The sequence below is a fragment of the Trachurus trachurus genome, assembly GCF_905171665.1.
Source record: "Trachurus trachurus genome assembly, chromosome: 8".
Classification (NCBI taxonomy): Eukaryota; Metazoa; Chordata; class Actinopteri; order Carangiformes; family Carangidae; genus Trachurus; species Trachurus trachurus.
In genome coordinates, this window is record NC_139905.1 from 15,055,700 (window position 1) to 15,072,202 (window position 16,503).

At 42.6% G+C, this 16,503-nt stretch overlaps 1 protein-coding gene across 4 annotated transcripts in view; it reads right to left on the reverse strand.

The window, feature by feature from the left end:
• The window catches only part of cyth1a (cytohesin 1a), a 39,061-nt gene that overhangs the window by 14,047 nt on the left and 8,511 nt on the right, over positions 1–16,503 (reverse strand). Inside the window, exon 1 of one of the 4 annotated variants that reach the window (XM_083976758.1) lies at positions 12,018–12,247. The exons of 2 other annotated variants lie outside the window; for them this stretch is intronic. In XM_083976758.1, the coding sequence (XP_083832884.1) occupies positions 12,018–12,045 (28 nt within the window). In that variant the 5' untranslated portion in view covers positions 12,046–12,247. Of the gene's footprint in view, positions 1–5,999; positions 6,237–12,017; positions 12,248–16,503 lie in introns of those variants that run through there. One more of the 4 variants, XM_083976760.1, reaches the window with a different exon arrangement.

The window sequence follows — 16,503 nt, forward strand, 5'->3', positions numbered from 1 at the left end:
GTGAAACGGTAAGACCTTGCTGCAAAGACGTATACGTCGAAATGCTCTTGTAGTGCCACAAGACTAGAGAGGTTTAGTATGTGTGAGCCAAGTCCCAGTCTTGAACCATAACAGTATCATGAGCTTCTCGAATCATCATCAGAACATCATCTCTGTCACTGAGTGGCTCTTTCTCTGATTCCCCCAGTGGCCAAGCACAAGCCCCCCCCCCCCCCCCCCCACCCATGACCTCTCCTACTCCTGTCATTACCTCAGCAACAGGGTTCAAAGGTTAGAGGGGCTAAGGCTCGGCCGACTCTGAATGTCTGCAATCGGTTAACAAGGTAATGGTTATAGAGTGATGGAAGCCGAGGCCAGAGGAATCTTCAACACAAGGTATTGTATTACTCCTTTGTCAACATCCCAGGATGATACCCCCCAGTAAAGCTCCCTCTTCCTACAACTTTTTATTTACTCGCTCTAACTTGATGAAATCATTGAATCAACATTAGGGATCGACCAATATTGTTTTTTCGGGGCCGACTGATAACCAATTTTTAGAACCGATGTTCATTTGCAGTAAAAATAAAAAAGAAATTATGTCCAAATTTTAGTACATTTTATTTTATCGGTTATCAGTGAAAAAACGTCTGATACAAATTATCATAAAAATGCCAAATTATCGCCGAGATTATCGGTTATGCTGATAATCGGTCTATCCCTATAGTTTCCAAATTAAATGGTTCACACAATGTAGCAACTGTGAAGGGTCAACTGAACCAAAGGTTACAAACGCAAAAAAAACACACACAAAAACATATGAAGCTATGCATTCATTCATTTTCCATCGAGGAATATTTAAGGCGTTTTGGCAATCCATAGAGAAAATAAATAGAGAACCTTTATTTTAACCAGACATGCTAAACAACCTGAGGCAAATACCCATGATGACACTAATTGGATTGTCTGCCAACATTTAACCCAGGGATAATAGACAATGGAAAACAGCAGCCTTATAGCCGTCTATGAAGGAGCTCCAAAACAAACCAATGCTGTCTTCCTGTCTTGGTGTCAGACAGCTGGGGGAGCACAGCAGTCCATTCAAGGGTGACCTTTCACACATCATACCTCACAGCCTACAGTATCCCTGGCGAAGCAGCCGCATCCATCCTAACTTTTATGGGTATCCATGGGAACCACGTTCAGCTCAGTTTTCACAAGGACAAGCTGACAGCACAGTGCAAAGTTAAGACAGACATAGAAAAAAAAATAGTTGCACAAGCCTTTTTTTTCAGTTGCTCAGACAGGTCCCTGAAGAGCATCTCATACCAGGGAAACACACAAAAGAACAACTGCATGCACAAAGGCAACAACAGTGCTGCTGGCTCTGAGTATGCACAGGTCTTCTTGCGATTATTGACTCTGTCTCCCAATTCAGTGAGTTAATGTCACGCTGAGCATAGCCAGAGCTGGGCTGTATATATTTAACAGCACAAACAAGAGCAAAAAATAGGGCGAGCTTAAAACGGCGAGTCCATTTTTGCTTTCTGGAAATTTGATGTCAGGTTGGGCGGCTGGCAGACGCTGAAGGAAGCCACGCCACGCAGCGCAGCGCAGCAGGAGCTAACGCAAGACGACCGCAGCATTCTTGGCATAGAAAAAGGGACCACGGGATGACGACGGACTGACAGTGGAGACGAGTGACAGAAAGGACTATAATTTGACACAGAGGAGGACGTAGAATGAAACCCAGCAAAGGAACGTAATCATTTTGGGGGATGGAAACTGTCTCTTCACAGACAAGGAGCTTGTAGAAAATCAATATCTTACTCGTGCCCTGCCCTGCTGCCCATCAGCAGGGCAGCAGGGCAGATGCATGATGACATTCGGGTGCAGCAATTAAAGGGCAAGTTCTCTACTCGACGGGGCCACCCTGCCGCCTCAGACGTCATCTGACTTCGCCCACACAATTGGGAGTTATTCACGGAGCCAATCAGGTACACGCGTCACTGCCTTCCCGACTCCACCCGAAAATAATCAAGACCACATTAGGGAAGGGGGGGGGAAGCCCCACCCATGGTTGTGCCAGAAGGTGGGCACCAAGTGGGTGTCATTTCCCAGAACACAGCAGACGAGGGGGAGAACCCATCCACTTAAAGTAAACGCTGAGTGTTGCTTGTTTCCCTTCTGTCTGGGAGCGCTTGCTTGGCTGTTATTCAGCAAACCTCGGCAGCGCCAGAGCCAATGGAAAGCGGCTGTCATCAGAAAAAGACAGGAAGTGAGAAAGACACAAGACAGAGAGGGTAAATAAGGTTAAGATAAGGTGATAAGAGTATCTGTTTCCATAAAGACAGATTTACCGATATCCATCTCTTATTGATGCAGTGATATGACTGAAAAGTTTCAAGATTAACTGATGACAGAGACATCGTAGGCTAGTGTTTTCTGTTCCATACTCTTAAGATACAATACTCCTCATGTGCACAGTCTACATCTGACTTCAGGAGTATCTCAGAAGCAGAGGCCCCTGCAGCAATCCAGCCTGGATGAGCCTTTATGTAGTGATTCCTACAGGCTGAGAGAGAAAACATGGGCCGCCCACATCTTCACTCCTCCACGCTGCCTGGAAAACAGGTCATTCAGGGGAACCACATACACATGCACATGGGGCGTGCGTGCAACGGGTGCAGTCGTGAACAAATATTGAAAAGGTACACAACACACAGGCATCGGCGTAACGTTCACACACCAACACCCGGTGGTTGACACAATAAATCTCTCACTTGGCCTGGTGTTGTGTGTCAGTGATTAGCATGTTAGCTTTTTGATTCAATATTCAACACGCAACCACTTGACTAGATTGTGATATTCACACTTTAAACCATTACACCATTGTACAAATATCAATCTTAAATCACTCTAGTCTATTCACTTTCACTTAAGGATGTTATTAAACTTAAGTCAGGATCAGGACACAAGGCAGGACACTTCAACTATCAGAAAATGAAAAGAAGATGATTTGCATTCGGAACCCCAAATTACCCCCATCCCATTAGCATTTTTTGAAAGAGCAGTAATACATTAAGTCTTTTGCTAGATTGAATAACTTGCCAAGAGCAAGCTTGAGCAAAAGTGATTTTGAAAATGTGGGACTGGAGAGCAGATGATGATAGTATATCCTGACACAAAGGTGCTCTTTTGCCAAATCCAGGACAGTATAATCTGAGCTTTGTCCTGCTGTGTCCTCCTGGCCCTCATTACTCTTGAGTGCTGTTTAACCTAAAGTAAAATCCCAGCGGCCACTCTCCTTCAATCCCCTTCAACAACTGCATTTTGATTGTATATAGTATATACCCTCTTCTTGTGAAATGTTGCAAGTCCAAAATCTTGTATAAAAATGTCAACCATGTGCGTCCTTGTCTGCGAAGTGCACTGATGGGCAAAGCAGTTATTAGCGAGGGCTGGGTCAGCGGAGAACGTTGGGAAGGTGACATCGAGGGAGACGCCAATTATAGCTCCCTCTCCCACAGCGGCGAAGCCCACTAATACACATCGTGATTGCCATCCTGGCAGAAGAGGCTGATGTCTCATTTCCACCCAGATCACTGAAGAACTCTCCTTGGAAAATAAGGAAATTAGGATTCGGAGGATCTCTCAGACCCCCACCCCCCCCTGCAAATGTGACCCAATTTAGGGAGCACTCTCAGCATACAAAAAAAAAAAACGTATTAACTAAATAAGACACCCCCACTGGCCTAGGGTCACAAGATACACTTATGGGTGTACTAAAAAACATGTGCTTGCTCAATAAGGATGTACGTAGTGAGATGTCAGCTTGTGATACAGGATGTGTCCTTTCTCCATCTACTGTTTATCCTCATATTTTACAGAGTAGAAGCTCTGTGGAGGTTTTTACACCCAACATGTGGGATCTTGCTGCTTCGCAGTAGCACATGGAGGCATCAATGAATATATTTACACCACAGTGCTGTCTCGGATCTGCTGACTGAGGGAATATGCAAAGGGATACACATCCATTTCTATAGCCATGTGTTTCTGAACCGGTACATGATTACATTTTGATGAAATGCGCAGACTGATCGGGGCAGATGAATGACTCTTGTAGTGACAGTCTTTCCCTCTACACAACAAGGCTACCGCTTTTATTACCTCTGTATCTTTGTGGGGAGAAAAAAAACAGCATCTACTTGGTCCTCACTCACTTTCCATTAGATTTCATTTCCCGTCACCTCTTGCTCCTCCATCATCTCTCCTCCTCATCTACTCTTCTGAGCCAATTGTATCACAACCAAGCATCAGTTTTCTACGTCTCTCCTCCATCTCCTCCCCTCCCCCGAGGCAGTTGTTGTTGTTGTTTCTGTACAGCCTTTGTCCTTACTGTTAAATACACCTTTACTTTTTAAAGTTGCTAAATAACACCCTCCACCCCCACGGTCTCTATAGTCTCCGATCAATCGACCTCTTGCCTGAACCAATACGAGCACCGGCTGTAATGAGCAGCAGTCTACTTCATGATGAGGTTTAATGCATTCAGCACAAAACACAACCATACAAATAATCGATTATGTGAGCTGGGATGGGCAAACACATATGCACACACATACACACACACACACATACACACACTCAGACAGACCAGAGTCTATCAAATAGCGCCAAGGTTTCTGATTTTTACTGCTGTTTTCTGCTTGAGCAAGAAAAGGTGATTTAAAACGCAACTGCCTAATCTGCTGATCTCTGATGTGAGACTGAATCTCATTACTACAGTAACTCCCAAGGGGACTCTCCCTCATATATATTTGAAACTGCACACACACACACACACACACACACACACACACACACACACACAGTTTCTGAGCCAGACAGCCTGTAACAAAGCAGAGCAGGGGCTGTGAAGGAATGCCAGTTGGTAAGGTGGGCATCATGGGCTCAGAAAGAACTTGTTCACCTCTCACCTCCCCAGTCCACACTGACAGCTACCACACACAAGAACAAGAGTCCGAAAAAGGGGGCCAGCATTTACGGATCAAAAAGCCACCAAAGCGTCCAAACCTGACCCGGCCTGATGGTAGGAGGAGGTGAAGGGGGACAGAGAGAGAGGGGAGATAAGAGGAGAAGGAGCCCTGTGTTTGGCTGGGGAGGCGTGGGACGCTGAATGGCAGGAGAACACAGAGACAGTGGGAAGAGCGGTGGGATGATCACAGCTCTCCCTTTGTGTCTGCAGGCAGCCTCTCAGGACATTCCTCAACAAGGCCCAGAAACAGGGACTGAAGGCTTATAAGCATCCTTGGCTTAACTTCCAAGTTTAGGCTCAATATTCATTTGCCGGCTTCCAGGATCTATATATATATATAAAAAATAAAAATAAATCATTCTTTATGTCCCACGATGCCACCTGATGAGGTGACATCTCTGTTTTCTACAACCATAGACATAAATAAACCCATGTCTGCTGAATGAACTTCTGCACGTTCATTGCTAAGATATATGATCCTAGAGGGTCAGACAAATCCATGCCCTTTTGGCCACCCCCCTTCACCCCCAGCTGACATCACCATACTGCCCTGTCACTGTCCTGCTGCACCAGTACTCAATCATGCCAAGTGTCAGCCAGTTGAGCTACATTCATTACCATTAGAGGCAACGAGCCACAGCCCAGGACTAGCAGGAGAATGACAACCCTGCAGATATGTTCATGTTACAAAAAGTCAATTAGCTCCTGGTTCGGGTTATATGATTTCATTTACTCTTTATGTGATTCTCATCATCCCAGCTCTTTATCTCCAGCTTCACTGATTCAATCTTAAATGCTATCAAAGTGTGGAAGGAGGGGGAGGGGGGATACAGAATCAATGAAAACTGATCAAAGTCCCACAGGACAGCAAGTACAATAAGTAAAAGCTACACAAACAGCCTTATGTAGAATAAAACATAATCTCTTAAACAAACACACACACACACACACACACATAAATATCAGCAATTAAGTTGCCAACCTAACTGAGAAATCCTCCCAAGTGTCACTTGTCAGTCTTTCCAGTGAGTTCCTTTTCTGTTCTTGCTCCACCTTCAGGTAAATATATATTTTAAAAAAAACACCCAGCAGTCCGTTCTTCTGTCAGTTCCTCTTTCACGCAGGCGACTCGAACCTCAGCATGTCAAGTGGCTGAGAGAAGGAGCCGGCTCCTCCAGTCAGGCAGAGAGATGTACAGCACAGATATCAGCTCCCAGCCTGCGCACAGCACACGGACACTGACACAGTCCAATTGGGAAAGGAGCCTTACTCACTCCCTCGCTCCCCCCTCTCCCTCTCTACTCTCTCTCTCTTTCTCTTTCTGTTTTGCTGTCACTACCATTAACAAGGAGGCTCCACCCAGTGGACATCCCCTTCTCTGCCTCCTCCTCACACACACACAGACTTACCCACGCACACATACACACACACACACACACACACAGACAGGAGTAGGGCAATATTGGCACAATATAACCACATCTCTTTCTTCCACTCCAGATACATTTGAATATGTTGAGGTTAGTGGAGTTGCCAGTTTCAGGGTCTTCCCAATACTGAAAAAATAATTTTCTCATCAAAATATGTTGATTTTAACACTAAGCGACACTTAAGACATAGGCTACATAAAAAATGTTATATGTTACATCGAGCAACCCAGAGAGGCACAGGCCCAAAACATAGAAAGGCTGCCTCACTGGTCATTTTTAAAAAAGGGATTTATTCAGTAAGTAGGTTCTAAAAATACTCTTATCTTATATAAGTATTTCTTATTTCTTTGGATACTTGGATACCTCCCAAGGAGACAGAAGAGAAGTCATAAACTCTAGTATGAGTCAACACTTGAGGCCAGGTTTTCTCTCTCCTGACCAGTCATATGACCAGCATTGTCAACCCCTGAAACTCCGGTTTAACAAAGGAGTCTGTGCTGAAGACAATCATGTTGAATGCTTATGGTGAATATGTGCATGAGCATTATCATATTGCCGGTCACGCATGTCCAGAAGATTACGAAAGATTCCAAGCATTCCTCATCGTCGTGTCCCGAGCGTTTGTGTTTTTACAGCTTGAGTGTAAACTTGCCTCAGGTATGTCTGCAGCACAGAGCACACTCATGTCTGAGTGTGTGGGATGAGTCAACCTGGAGCCCTCTGCTGTGCTGGCTGCTCTCTGCAGTCCCATAGTGACAGAGCTTCCTGTGACTGGTCTCCGTATGGGATCCATGTGTTTATGGAGTTCAGCATGACAGGTGATGATTCATATTCTGCACTAGTAAGGGTATTTATATGGAAATACACTGTTCTTCAGAAAGTCTCAAAAGGGAACTGCATCAGTAAAAAGAAAGACAAAAGCAATCCATCTTAGGCTCACAGGAACAAATTCATTAGAAGAGGCTGAGGAAGGTTTTTCTCTATGATGTTGCAACACAATAATCATGACACACAAATTAAAGAAGTTAAGAAAGGGGTTAGACCAGAACAACATGTCCATTTGGTCATGGTATCTTCACATCAGTATTGCGGTCAATTTAAAAAAATAAAAAAAAACTACAAAAAGCACCAACAGTTCAACGTCAGTAGCATAACCTGACATAGCCCTGTGTTGGGCAAGTGTTCATGTTCGTTTATCACAGACAAGTAAAAAAGATTTAAAAAATAATAATAATTTTAAAAAAAACACACACACGCACACACACACAGGAGTAGGGCAATATTGGCATAATATAACCACATCTCTTTCTTCCACTCCAGATACGTTTGAATATGTTGAGGTTATTTTGTCTGTGATAAACGAACAAGAACACTCCCCAAGACATCATGAACGTTTTCAGTGTAATGTGTTGGGCAATCAATCATTCACACGGCTACATTCCTTGTGGATTACAGCATGACATGATTGCTGCAGTTCTACCGTATTTCTTCACAACTGAGACCAGTTACACAACATGTCTTCATCATGCAATGTTTTAATAGAGGGCTGCTTATTAAAGCTCTGCAAACTGCTACTGTCACGGTTACCTAGGCTGGCATTAGGGTTAGAGCAAGGCAACCTATCACCTTCAGTGAGGGGGTTATGTTTCCACCTGTTTGTCACCTCTGTCTTTGTCAGCTGGGTTACAAAAATTTGTACTGAACTTATTTTCACCAAACTTGTTGAGGGGTTGCATAGTGAAATCCAAATTGTTTACTATATTCTTTTCTCTGTAGTAGCCTTGGCAGAAGTGTGTTCTGTTCTCCCTGTGTGCTATTTTATTTAAATTATCATGATTGATTTCATTAAATTAAAACTTGTTTTTGTAGCTACCTCTTGCTCCAATGCTCAGTCTTTACTGTTTACCATGTAGCCTTGTTGCATTAACGTGAGTTGGAGTTAAGCCACACTACAGAGTAACTGGGGACAGAAAGGACGGCTGCTCCAACAGACATGACCCTGTCTCACCCCAGGAGCAAATTAGCATCCCCGGGCGCGTTCACAATCAGTCTGCCAGCAGTGTTAAAGCTACTGTGTAGGAATGCAGGGACCAGAGGATGTGACTTGGTGGGAACTGGGCCTGAAGAATGTATAGCTGGGCCGACCATCGTACACACTGCCACGGTGTAAAGCAAACACACTGGCAGCTCCACAGAATAAACGTCCCACAGCTCCACACACACACACACACACACACACACACACACACACACACACACACACACACGTGCAATCCAGTATTATATACACAAAAGATCAGCTTTCTTTAATAATCTCCATCCTACTTTATAGGCATTTATCAACATTAATTGTTATGACAGGCCAATGTGGAGGCTTCTAGTTGTTTTTCCTCAAAGACGGAAGTGCTATTTCAACCCACAATGCACGCTTTTGTCCTCTGATGCAGTTGGCCTTGATTCTTATCAGGTCTGTCCTACTGTCAACATCCTCTCTCACCAGTAAAAAAAAAAAAAACAACACACACACATAGCAGATAAGTCCAGAATGAGAAAGTCTGAGGGGAATCTAAAATTATTTTGTCAGATTTGATCTCCATTCTTGTTATGATCTTTATTCTCTGTTCTCATTTTCAGTGGCAAAAAAGTGTAGAAACTTTTAGCCCACACACAAAAACCGTGGGATGTCACTTCCTGTCGTCACAGTCTCGGCTTCCTGTTTGTGAACTGGTACAGAGATCAGGGGAGGAGTGAAAAGCTGTGGCCCCAACCCTCCCATCCTGTGGCAAAGACAATACAAAATAGCCATTCTGTCTGAACTTGAATCCTTCAACTCTATCACAATATGATTTGAATAGTGCATAATAAAAAAAAAAAACAGGGGTTGCAAAAATCCGGCTCCAACAAAGCAGCCATTGAACTCAGCAGGCAGGGTTCAATTGTTTACCTCTTTGACAATGGTGCCAGATCTTTCTCATAATTCAGTGCTTTTGTTGAAAGACACAACACACAAACAGATAAGCTGTAACTACCTCCTATCATTTGTAAAAATCAACAAAAAAGATCTGATACACGTTTGTTACTCCATGTCACAAACAAAACATGTAATGTCATGCACTGATGCTGTCAGTCTAACATTACTCTCCTGCAGCCAAAACAATCTCTAAACAAATAGCTAATGCCGAACAGACAATGCAGGCACTACTCGAGCATAACCAAGCCCTATAGCACCTGAGCCATGTTTATTTGATAGGCAAATCAGTGCACTCCTTGTTAAAGCTTTCATCTGCTCCCATTTTGAAATTTATGGACTTCTGGCTGATCACAAAGTTTAGTCCTGCAGGAACCAGGCATGTCTATACCTGCTGCACATAAAGCTGGAAGGCACTCAAATCAGTGCTGGAAGAGAGATGAGGGTAATGAACTGTGCAAGACAAAAAGAGAGAGACACAAAAAAGGCAAAGAAAATAAAAATTGATTCCCTAAGGAAAAAAAAACTGTATGTGTCACTTGACACTTGACAAACTAACACCACACTCTTATCTACAGTATCCTCTCATGCACTTAAACATTTAGAACCTGGATCTATTTGAGGAACAAAGAGAAGATGACTCATCACAGGCCTCTATGACAAAAGGTTAATAACACCTTCTATGCAAATGGGCCATAACTGTTGGCTGTGTTAACGTCAATGTAGTAACACAAAGAGCTCCCTAGTGAATTCTAGACAGGCAGCACCGCAAGAGACAGCAGGACTTTTGCGAAGTATAATCCGTCAAGATTAATCAATTAATAATTAAGTTGATAAATCAATACATTGATTTTGTTGCTAAAGGAAATGAGTAAATATTATTTTGACTTATTGTGGTATATTCTACAATAAACAAAGAGGTCACAGTGGTTAGTACCAAACCTGTTTCTGTGCCCTTTTCAGTGGCTGTGCCCTAAAAAAATGTCAGCAATGCAGCCAAATGGGAGCTGCTGCACTACTACCACACATGAGACTTGCAGCAAGAACAACAACAACATAAACCCTGAAACCCAAATGCATTTAAGTGTAAAATACATTTAGTCCACTATAGCAGCCAGTAACCATGCAGAATAAAGACTGGCCTGAGTGGAAAGGAGGGCTGCAACTGATGCACCAAGAAGGCTAAAATATGATTATGGGGAGAGGATGACCGTTAACAAACCACCAGGGCATTAGTGCCAGGCAGGGCGCATTGTTTTGGAGCGCCCATTAGAGCTCTCAGCGCTACTCATTAGGGAACCATTAGTGACAACTACTTTAACTTCCCCAGACCACCCACCTCTAAGTGGCAGAGACAAATGGACTCGAAAAGAGAATCGACTGTTCCTGTCTCTCTCAACTCTCTCTCATCCTGCACAAACAATGCAGCTGTGTGCCAGGCGGGCTGACGTGGGGGCCACTGAGGCGAGATAGTGAGTAAAGTTCTCCCCTTATATCCATCAGCACAACAAAGGAGCAAGCAGCATGTAAAAGGATCAGTCAGTCAGTCACTGTTAACTCTAAAACGATTAACAGTGACGCAGGTTAGGAGTTCTAATTAATACTGCAAGGCTGACCAAGGCGTGGAAGAGGAAAGCGTCACGCTCACAAAGGCTTTCTATCTGACTTCCAAAGCCAGTCATGCCAATACAACAATACAGTCAATAATAACCTTACGTAAGAGAATTGCAACCATGTTTCAATACAGGATAGAGCATTATAAAAGGTGTTTTCATAAATAAAATCTTCTCAAAAGCAGAAATATAGAAAAAAAACTAAACTGCTTGGGAAATAATGTGCTGCTGCCTCTGTGCTGACACTGGAGGATTTAACGGTTTGCTCTCACACCTGTTGCTGCTGAGACTGTAAAGTGACACTGGTGATGTTCCCTCTAAGTCAAAAAGCCATTAAGACTGTGTGAAACCACTGTGACAGACCGGGCTATATTCTACATGTGTTACTGAACTGTTAATACATGTGGTAAGTAACAACCACAGCCATAGGAAATAAATCAAACATAAGTAAGCAGACTCACAAATATCAAACAGTGGATATAAAAATTAAACAGAAAAGGAACAGAACTGCAATAGCTATGCACAACTCAAATAGAACTCACTAAGTAGTATTAGTATTAAATGGTAATTTAAATCTCTTCTTCAGAGTCTGTTAATGTGAAGGCCAAAGAAATGATAACATATTTGGAATTTTAATGCGTTTTTTTTCCTGTTTGTTTTTCAGAAAAGGCATGGGAAGCGTAGTAGTTTTGGAAAACTACAGGGGGGATGATAAATGCACAAAGCTGACTCAGTAACTACATCTCTGTTGGTAGCAAATGGCAGCGTAGTAAACACTGTAAACAAGGCCAGACAGACGAGCCAGCCTTCAGTTCACACAGAAAGTTAGCTCCTGAGATTTTACTTTGAAAAACTTCACTCTTAGTTTAACACTTAAAATGAATAGCCTAATAAACTTTTTTCCAAACACACGCAGTCCCATGAAGACAACTGAACTGAACTATAGTCACACGGTGTAACAACGTATTTCCTTCGACTATTTCACTCACCTATCCCGTCTTCCGATTTTAACACCATGCTGTCTTCTCTTCGCAGCTCCCCGTCCAGAAAAGTTTCCACAACGTTAAAACTCTGGCTGTTATAGCACCACTTACAACTATTTATAAATATATCGATTTATTTTCGTCTTTTACAGCCGAAATTATCAAACACCCAGGGGAGTAGGTTCTTTGGTAAATGAAGGGTGGCTCTGTCGACAGCTTAAAGGAGTGGTCTTGGGGAGACGGAGGAGGATTTTAACCAAGCAGGCTTTCCTGCGCGCGGTTCTCTGTCAAGTGCAATCTATAGCCTATAACAGGCTTCCTGTCGAGGCTTTCAGAATAAAACACATAAATTGCGGTGTTTCTGGATTTATCATGCAAAGATGTCTGTTCTGATTAATCAGAATTATTATTGAGCAATGTTTTTTTGTTGTTGTTTGTTTTGTTTTTGTCTTGGGCGACAAATTCATTTGCATTAGGAAGTTTGTGAAGTGAAGTTAAAGAAGCACAATAAGTCTACACAACTTTCACCCTCTCTATTTACCGGTAACCCAATGGCAGCTTCATGGTGGCTTCTTTAGCTAAGTGTTGAGATGAGTAATGGACTTTGTATTATGCTAACTGGATACTGCCAATTATAGGCTATTCAATAAAGTCAAAGTCAAATAAAATTCTTGAGCATCCCCAGATTCCGATGTATTTGCGTTATAATAGCCTATAACAAGCAGCAACAGTTGCTGTAAACCGAAACTGAACAGTTATTGGATTACTGCAAACACGGTTTATTTAATACCACATCATACATTATTTTGAAAGAAAGCTTCCCCTGTTTCCGGTGTCAGTCTTCACTGGGCTTTGCTGACTTGACACCGCTCAGGTCTGACTCTGAAGGTGCAGCAAATGGGCCAGATGACGCGTCCGCCGCCTGCTTCTCCACCCTGTTGCCTAGGGCACTCTCTCTCTCTCTCACTCTCACACACACACACACACACAGACACGCACGCACGTAGGCTACACACAGTACACCGTTGTTGGGACAGGGCCGAGTGGGGGCAGGGAGTGTGATTGACACACACAGACGCAGCAGAGCAAGTCACCGCTGCTGATCTTGCGCATATCGGCTGCGCTGCATTTGATTCACCACATCCGCCAAAAACAGACATGTTTGCAGGCACTTTTACCCCAGACACAAAAGTACGAAAAATAGCATCAAACCGTTCGCCTAGGTCTGTGGCCAAGACAACCATACTTTCAAAACACCTGTTGAATACTCAAAGTATATGAAACTAATTTAACTGACTGCTGCACCTTTTGTTCTTTTGTTATTTGCTGTTGAGAATGCAAACAGGAAAATTAATCAAACTGAAAAAAAAAGATAGCCTACTGCAACTCTTTTTTTTCTCATAAGGGATTTTTCAGTTGCATGACATGACATGACAAAGTGTCCCAAAGTTGGATCACCAATTTCATTTGGATGTGTCATTAATGGTAAAACCAGTTCTACCAAACCGTGGTACGAGTTAACAACTTCTTTAAAGCCGATCATGTAACTTTCTGGACCAACACATCAGTTGCCAGCATCTTCTCAGAGATAAAAGCCTCATCTCACTGGATTTATTACTTTCATATTTCAGCCTGGCCCATCAACACTGTATATTCAAGTTTTATGCTGCCTGTGATCAAATGTGCATCTGACCAGGGGTCTCTTTGTTCTATCTGGGAGACATTTCTAAAATGGCAAGGGCAGACAGAAGAGCTCCTCTGCCATCCATTCCCTTTGTTAAAAGCGAATAAATCAGCCTGCTGTTTGTATAACACCTGCACAACCATGCTCCTGTCAGACGGGAGAGGGCCGGGCCTGTACCTTCCTGTTCATAAATATGGGAGGGCCAGGAGGAATGCTGTGCTTGTGCTTGCAGCTATAGTAAAAGAGGCCGTGTAGAGGGAGAAAGCTCCTCACTGTTTTTCTTTCTTCCCCTCCAATCCTATGTGATGCACTAGGAGAGAATATGTGCAGAAGACTGGATGCCTGGATGCATTATATAGTTGTGAGTATTCATACTAGCAAAGGAATTAAAACTATACAGTTGGATTAACAGTTTATTTGAGGACCATGCATGTTTATTGCCTAGTGAGTAAAATCATTGAGACATCTATGAAAGGTCCTACAGTGTGCACGGCCACTTCATTTTAAAGGGTCTCGTCTTCAAGCTGTGGGACATGAATGGCCCAGTTGAACTCAGCAACTGACAGTGCAGCCATTGTGAAGTCGATGCTGGATGCACAAAGTTTCAATTCATTGTTAAGAGTTCATCCATTCCCCTGGGCACTGCTGCAAATGTGTGCTAAAGAACCCAGAGCAAGTGAGGCCAGAGAGCTGTTTGACCTTTTAACTGCTCATCACAGATCATGAGTTGACATCAACACATGGAGATACTGTCGTCTGCAACATCCTCATTTACATAAAGACATAGAATGATGATGTTCATGAAGTGTTTATGCAAGCATCCGCTCAGCGTCATCCTGGACTGCAGAGGGCAAAGAGGTTTTGGCTCATGCATGTTAAAAGATGCAGATTATTCTGCTTTACTCATTGTGCAAAACAATGCATCATCATTTTCTTTCCTACAGTAAGTCTGGATAGGACAACACTATCAGATTGTGCGACCATTCCCTGATAGCCAAGACAATTTTCTCTGCAATGAAAGAATGGTAATTTGGTTAGAAAATTAAGACAAAGCCCCTTTCCAGCAGCAGTGGCTGTCATCTGTAAGCAGCTAAACCTGCATAAGCTGAAAGTAGCTTTCTTATACCAGAGAACATTTCAACTCAAGCCAGCTGAAGCAGTGTACTGTGTTAAGCCTTTGAAATACAGTGTGTTTTCAAGTGACAGGGCAACAGGGGGAAAATAATTCAAAAGGGACACAACAGAAGCTGAGATATCTTTATAGTTGGTAATGTGAGCCACACTCCAAAAAATTTCCATCCCAAAATGCAATTTAGCGCTTCTGTTTAGAAAGCACCACCATGACAGAGGAGACAGTAAACTTGTGATGATCTGAAACAATCAGTGAGAGCCTTTAAGATGATGTTTGCCTGGTTTTAAGCAGTGTGCTGCCAAACAGGATCATTCCTGAAACCACAAGGCTCTGTTCATATCAACTGGGCTCTAACAATGGAGTAACAGATCCAGTTTGAATAGTGAAGCAATGTGTTACAAAAAAAGATCTGACTTCTTTTGTGTAAGAAAATAACTTGTGACAAGTGATGTCAACAGTGACCCCTGCTGATCATTTGCAATAATTACATTATTACAGCTTTGCTTTTTCAAGTTTCACTCCTCCTCCTAAAATTACAAAAAAATTAATAATAAAAGATCCCAAAGGCACGAACATTTATCACACAACTACCTACATATACGTCATATTTTGTATAGTGAACTGCATGTCACACAATGATGTGCTTGTTTTTGTTCTGCCTCTTTGATTTCCAAACAAAAAAGTATTGAGAAATAGGTGTCATTACCAGATTTGAAAAGTTGCTCTGTTGCCATTGAGATTGCTGCATGCATGCCAGTCATTCTTTGGCATCAGCTGCGTTTCGGGTTGTGTTGTGTTGCTCTGCACAGGACTAAATTGTTCAAGCTGATTTTGAAACCACTGCTCTTTTACAGGTACAGTCAGAGGTACTGACACGGTTGGATCGATCCACCCTGTCATTTTCTGGTTGAGGGGGAGTCCACACCTGAGCAATTAGTGGCAGGAGCTGTATAATAAAATACAAGAATAGATGGAGCTTTCATGTCACTTCTTACATGTGTGTCCTTTATAGCAGCACAACTCACTTCCACTTGAACACATATACTTCATATTGCTATTATATACCTATAGATGTATATGTTCATATTCACGCTCATATTTTTATTCATATATATTTTTAATATACGTATGGAAGTATCTTGTAAATAGCATTTTGTGTGCCTTCTGTACCTTTATATGTCAACTGTCTTTGAGTTATATTTATGTACTTCTTGTTTATTTTGATGTTAAATGTCTCCACCTTAAAACCAAGGCAAATTCTTTGTATAAACATACTTGGGAATGAATAAGTTTCTGATTCTGATTCTGATTATAACTGTACTGCTGTGTCTATGCAAATCAGATTTCGGAAGGTGGTATAAAATACTGACAGTAAATATGACAGCAGTCCAGGAGAAACCACTCCTCCCCAGGCAAAGCCCACAGCATTCATTCCTGCACTTGACACAATCACCCCAACAAGCACTATCACCGTCTTGGGAAATGACAGGCAGCTGAAGAAATTGCTCATCTGTAATTAATTATGCATAAGACTGAGTAATAAGCGGTCTTGAGAAGTGGCAAAATAAAATCCCTGCTGTTCATAAATTCATAACGTGTCTGCAGGCATGATAGCTGATGAGCTGGAAGCCAGCACGTCCCCATATTTACAGTAAAACAACACAACTTACAGCGCA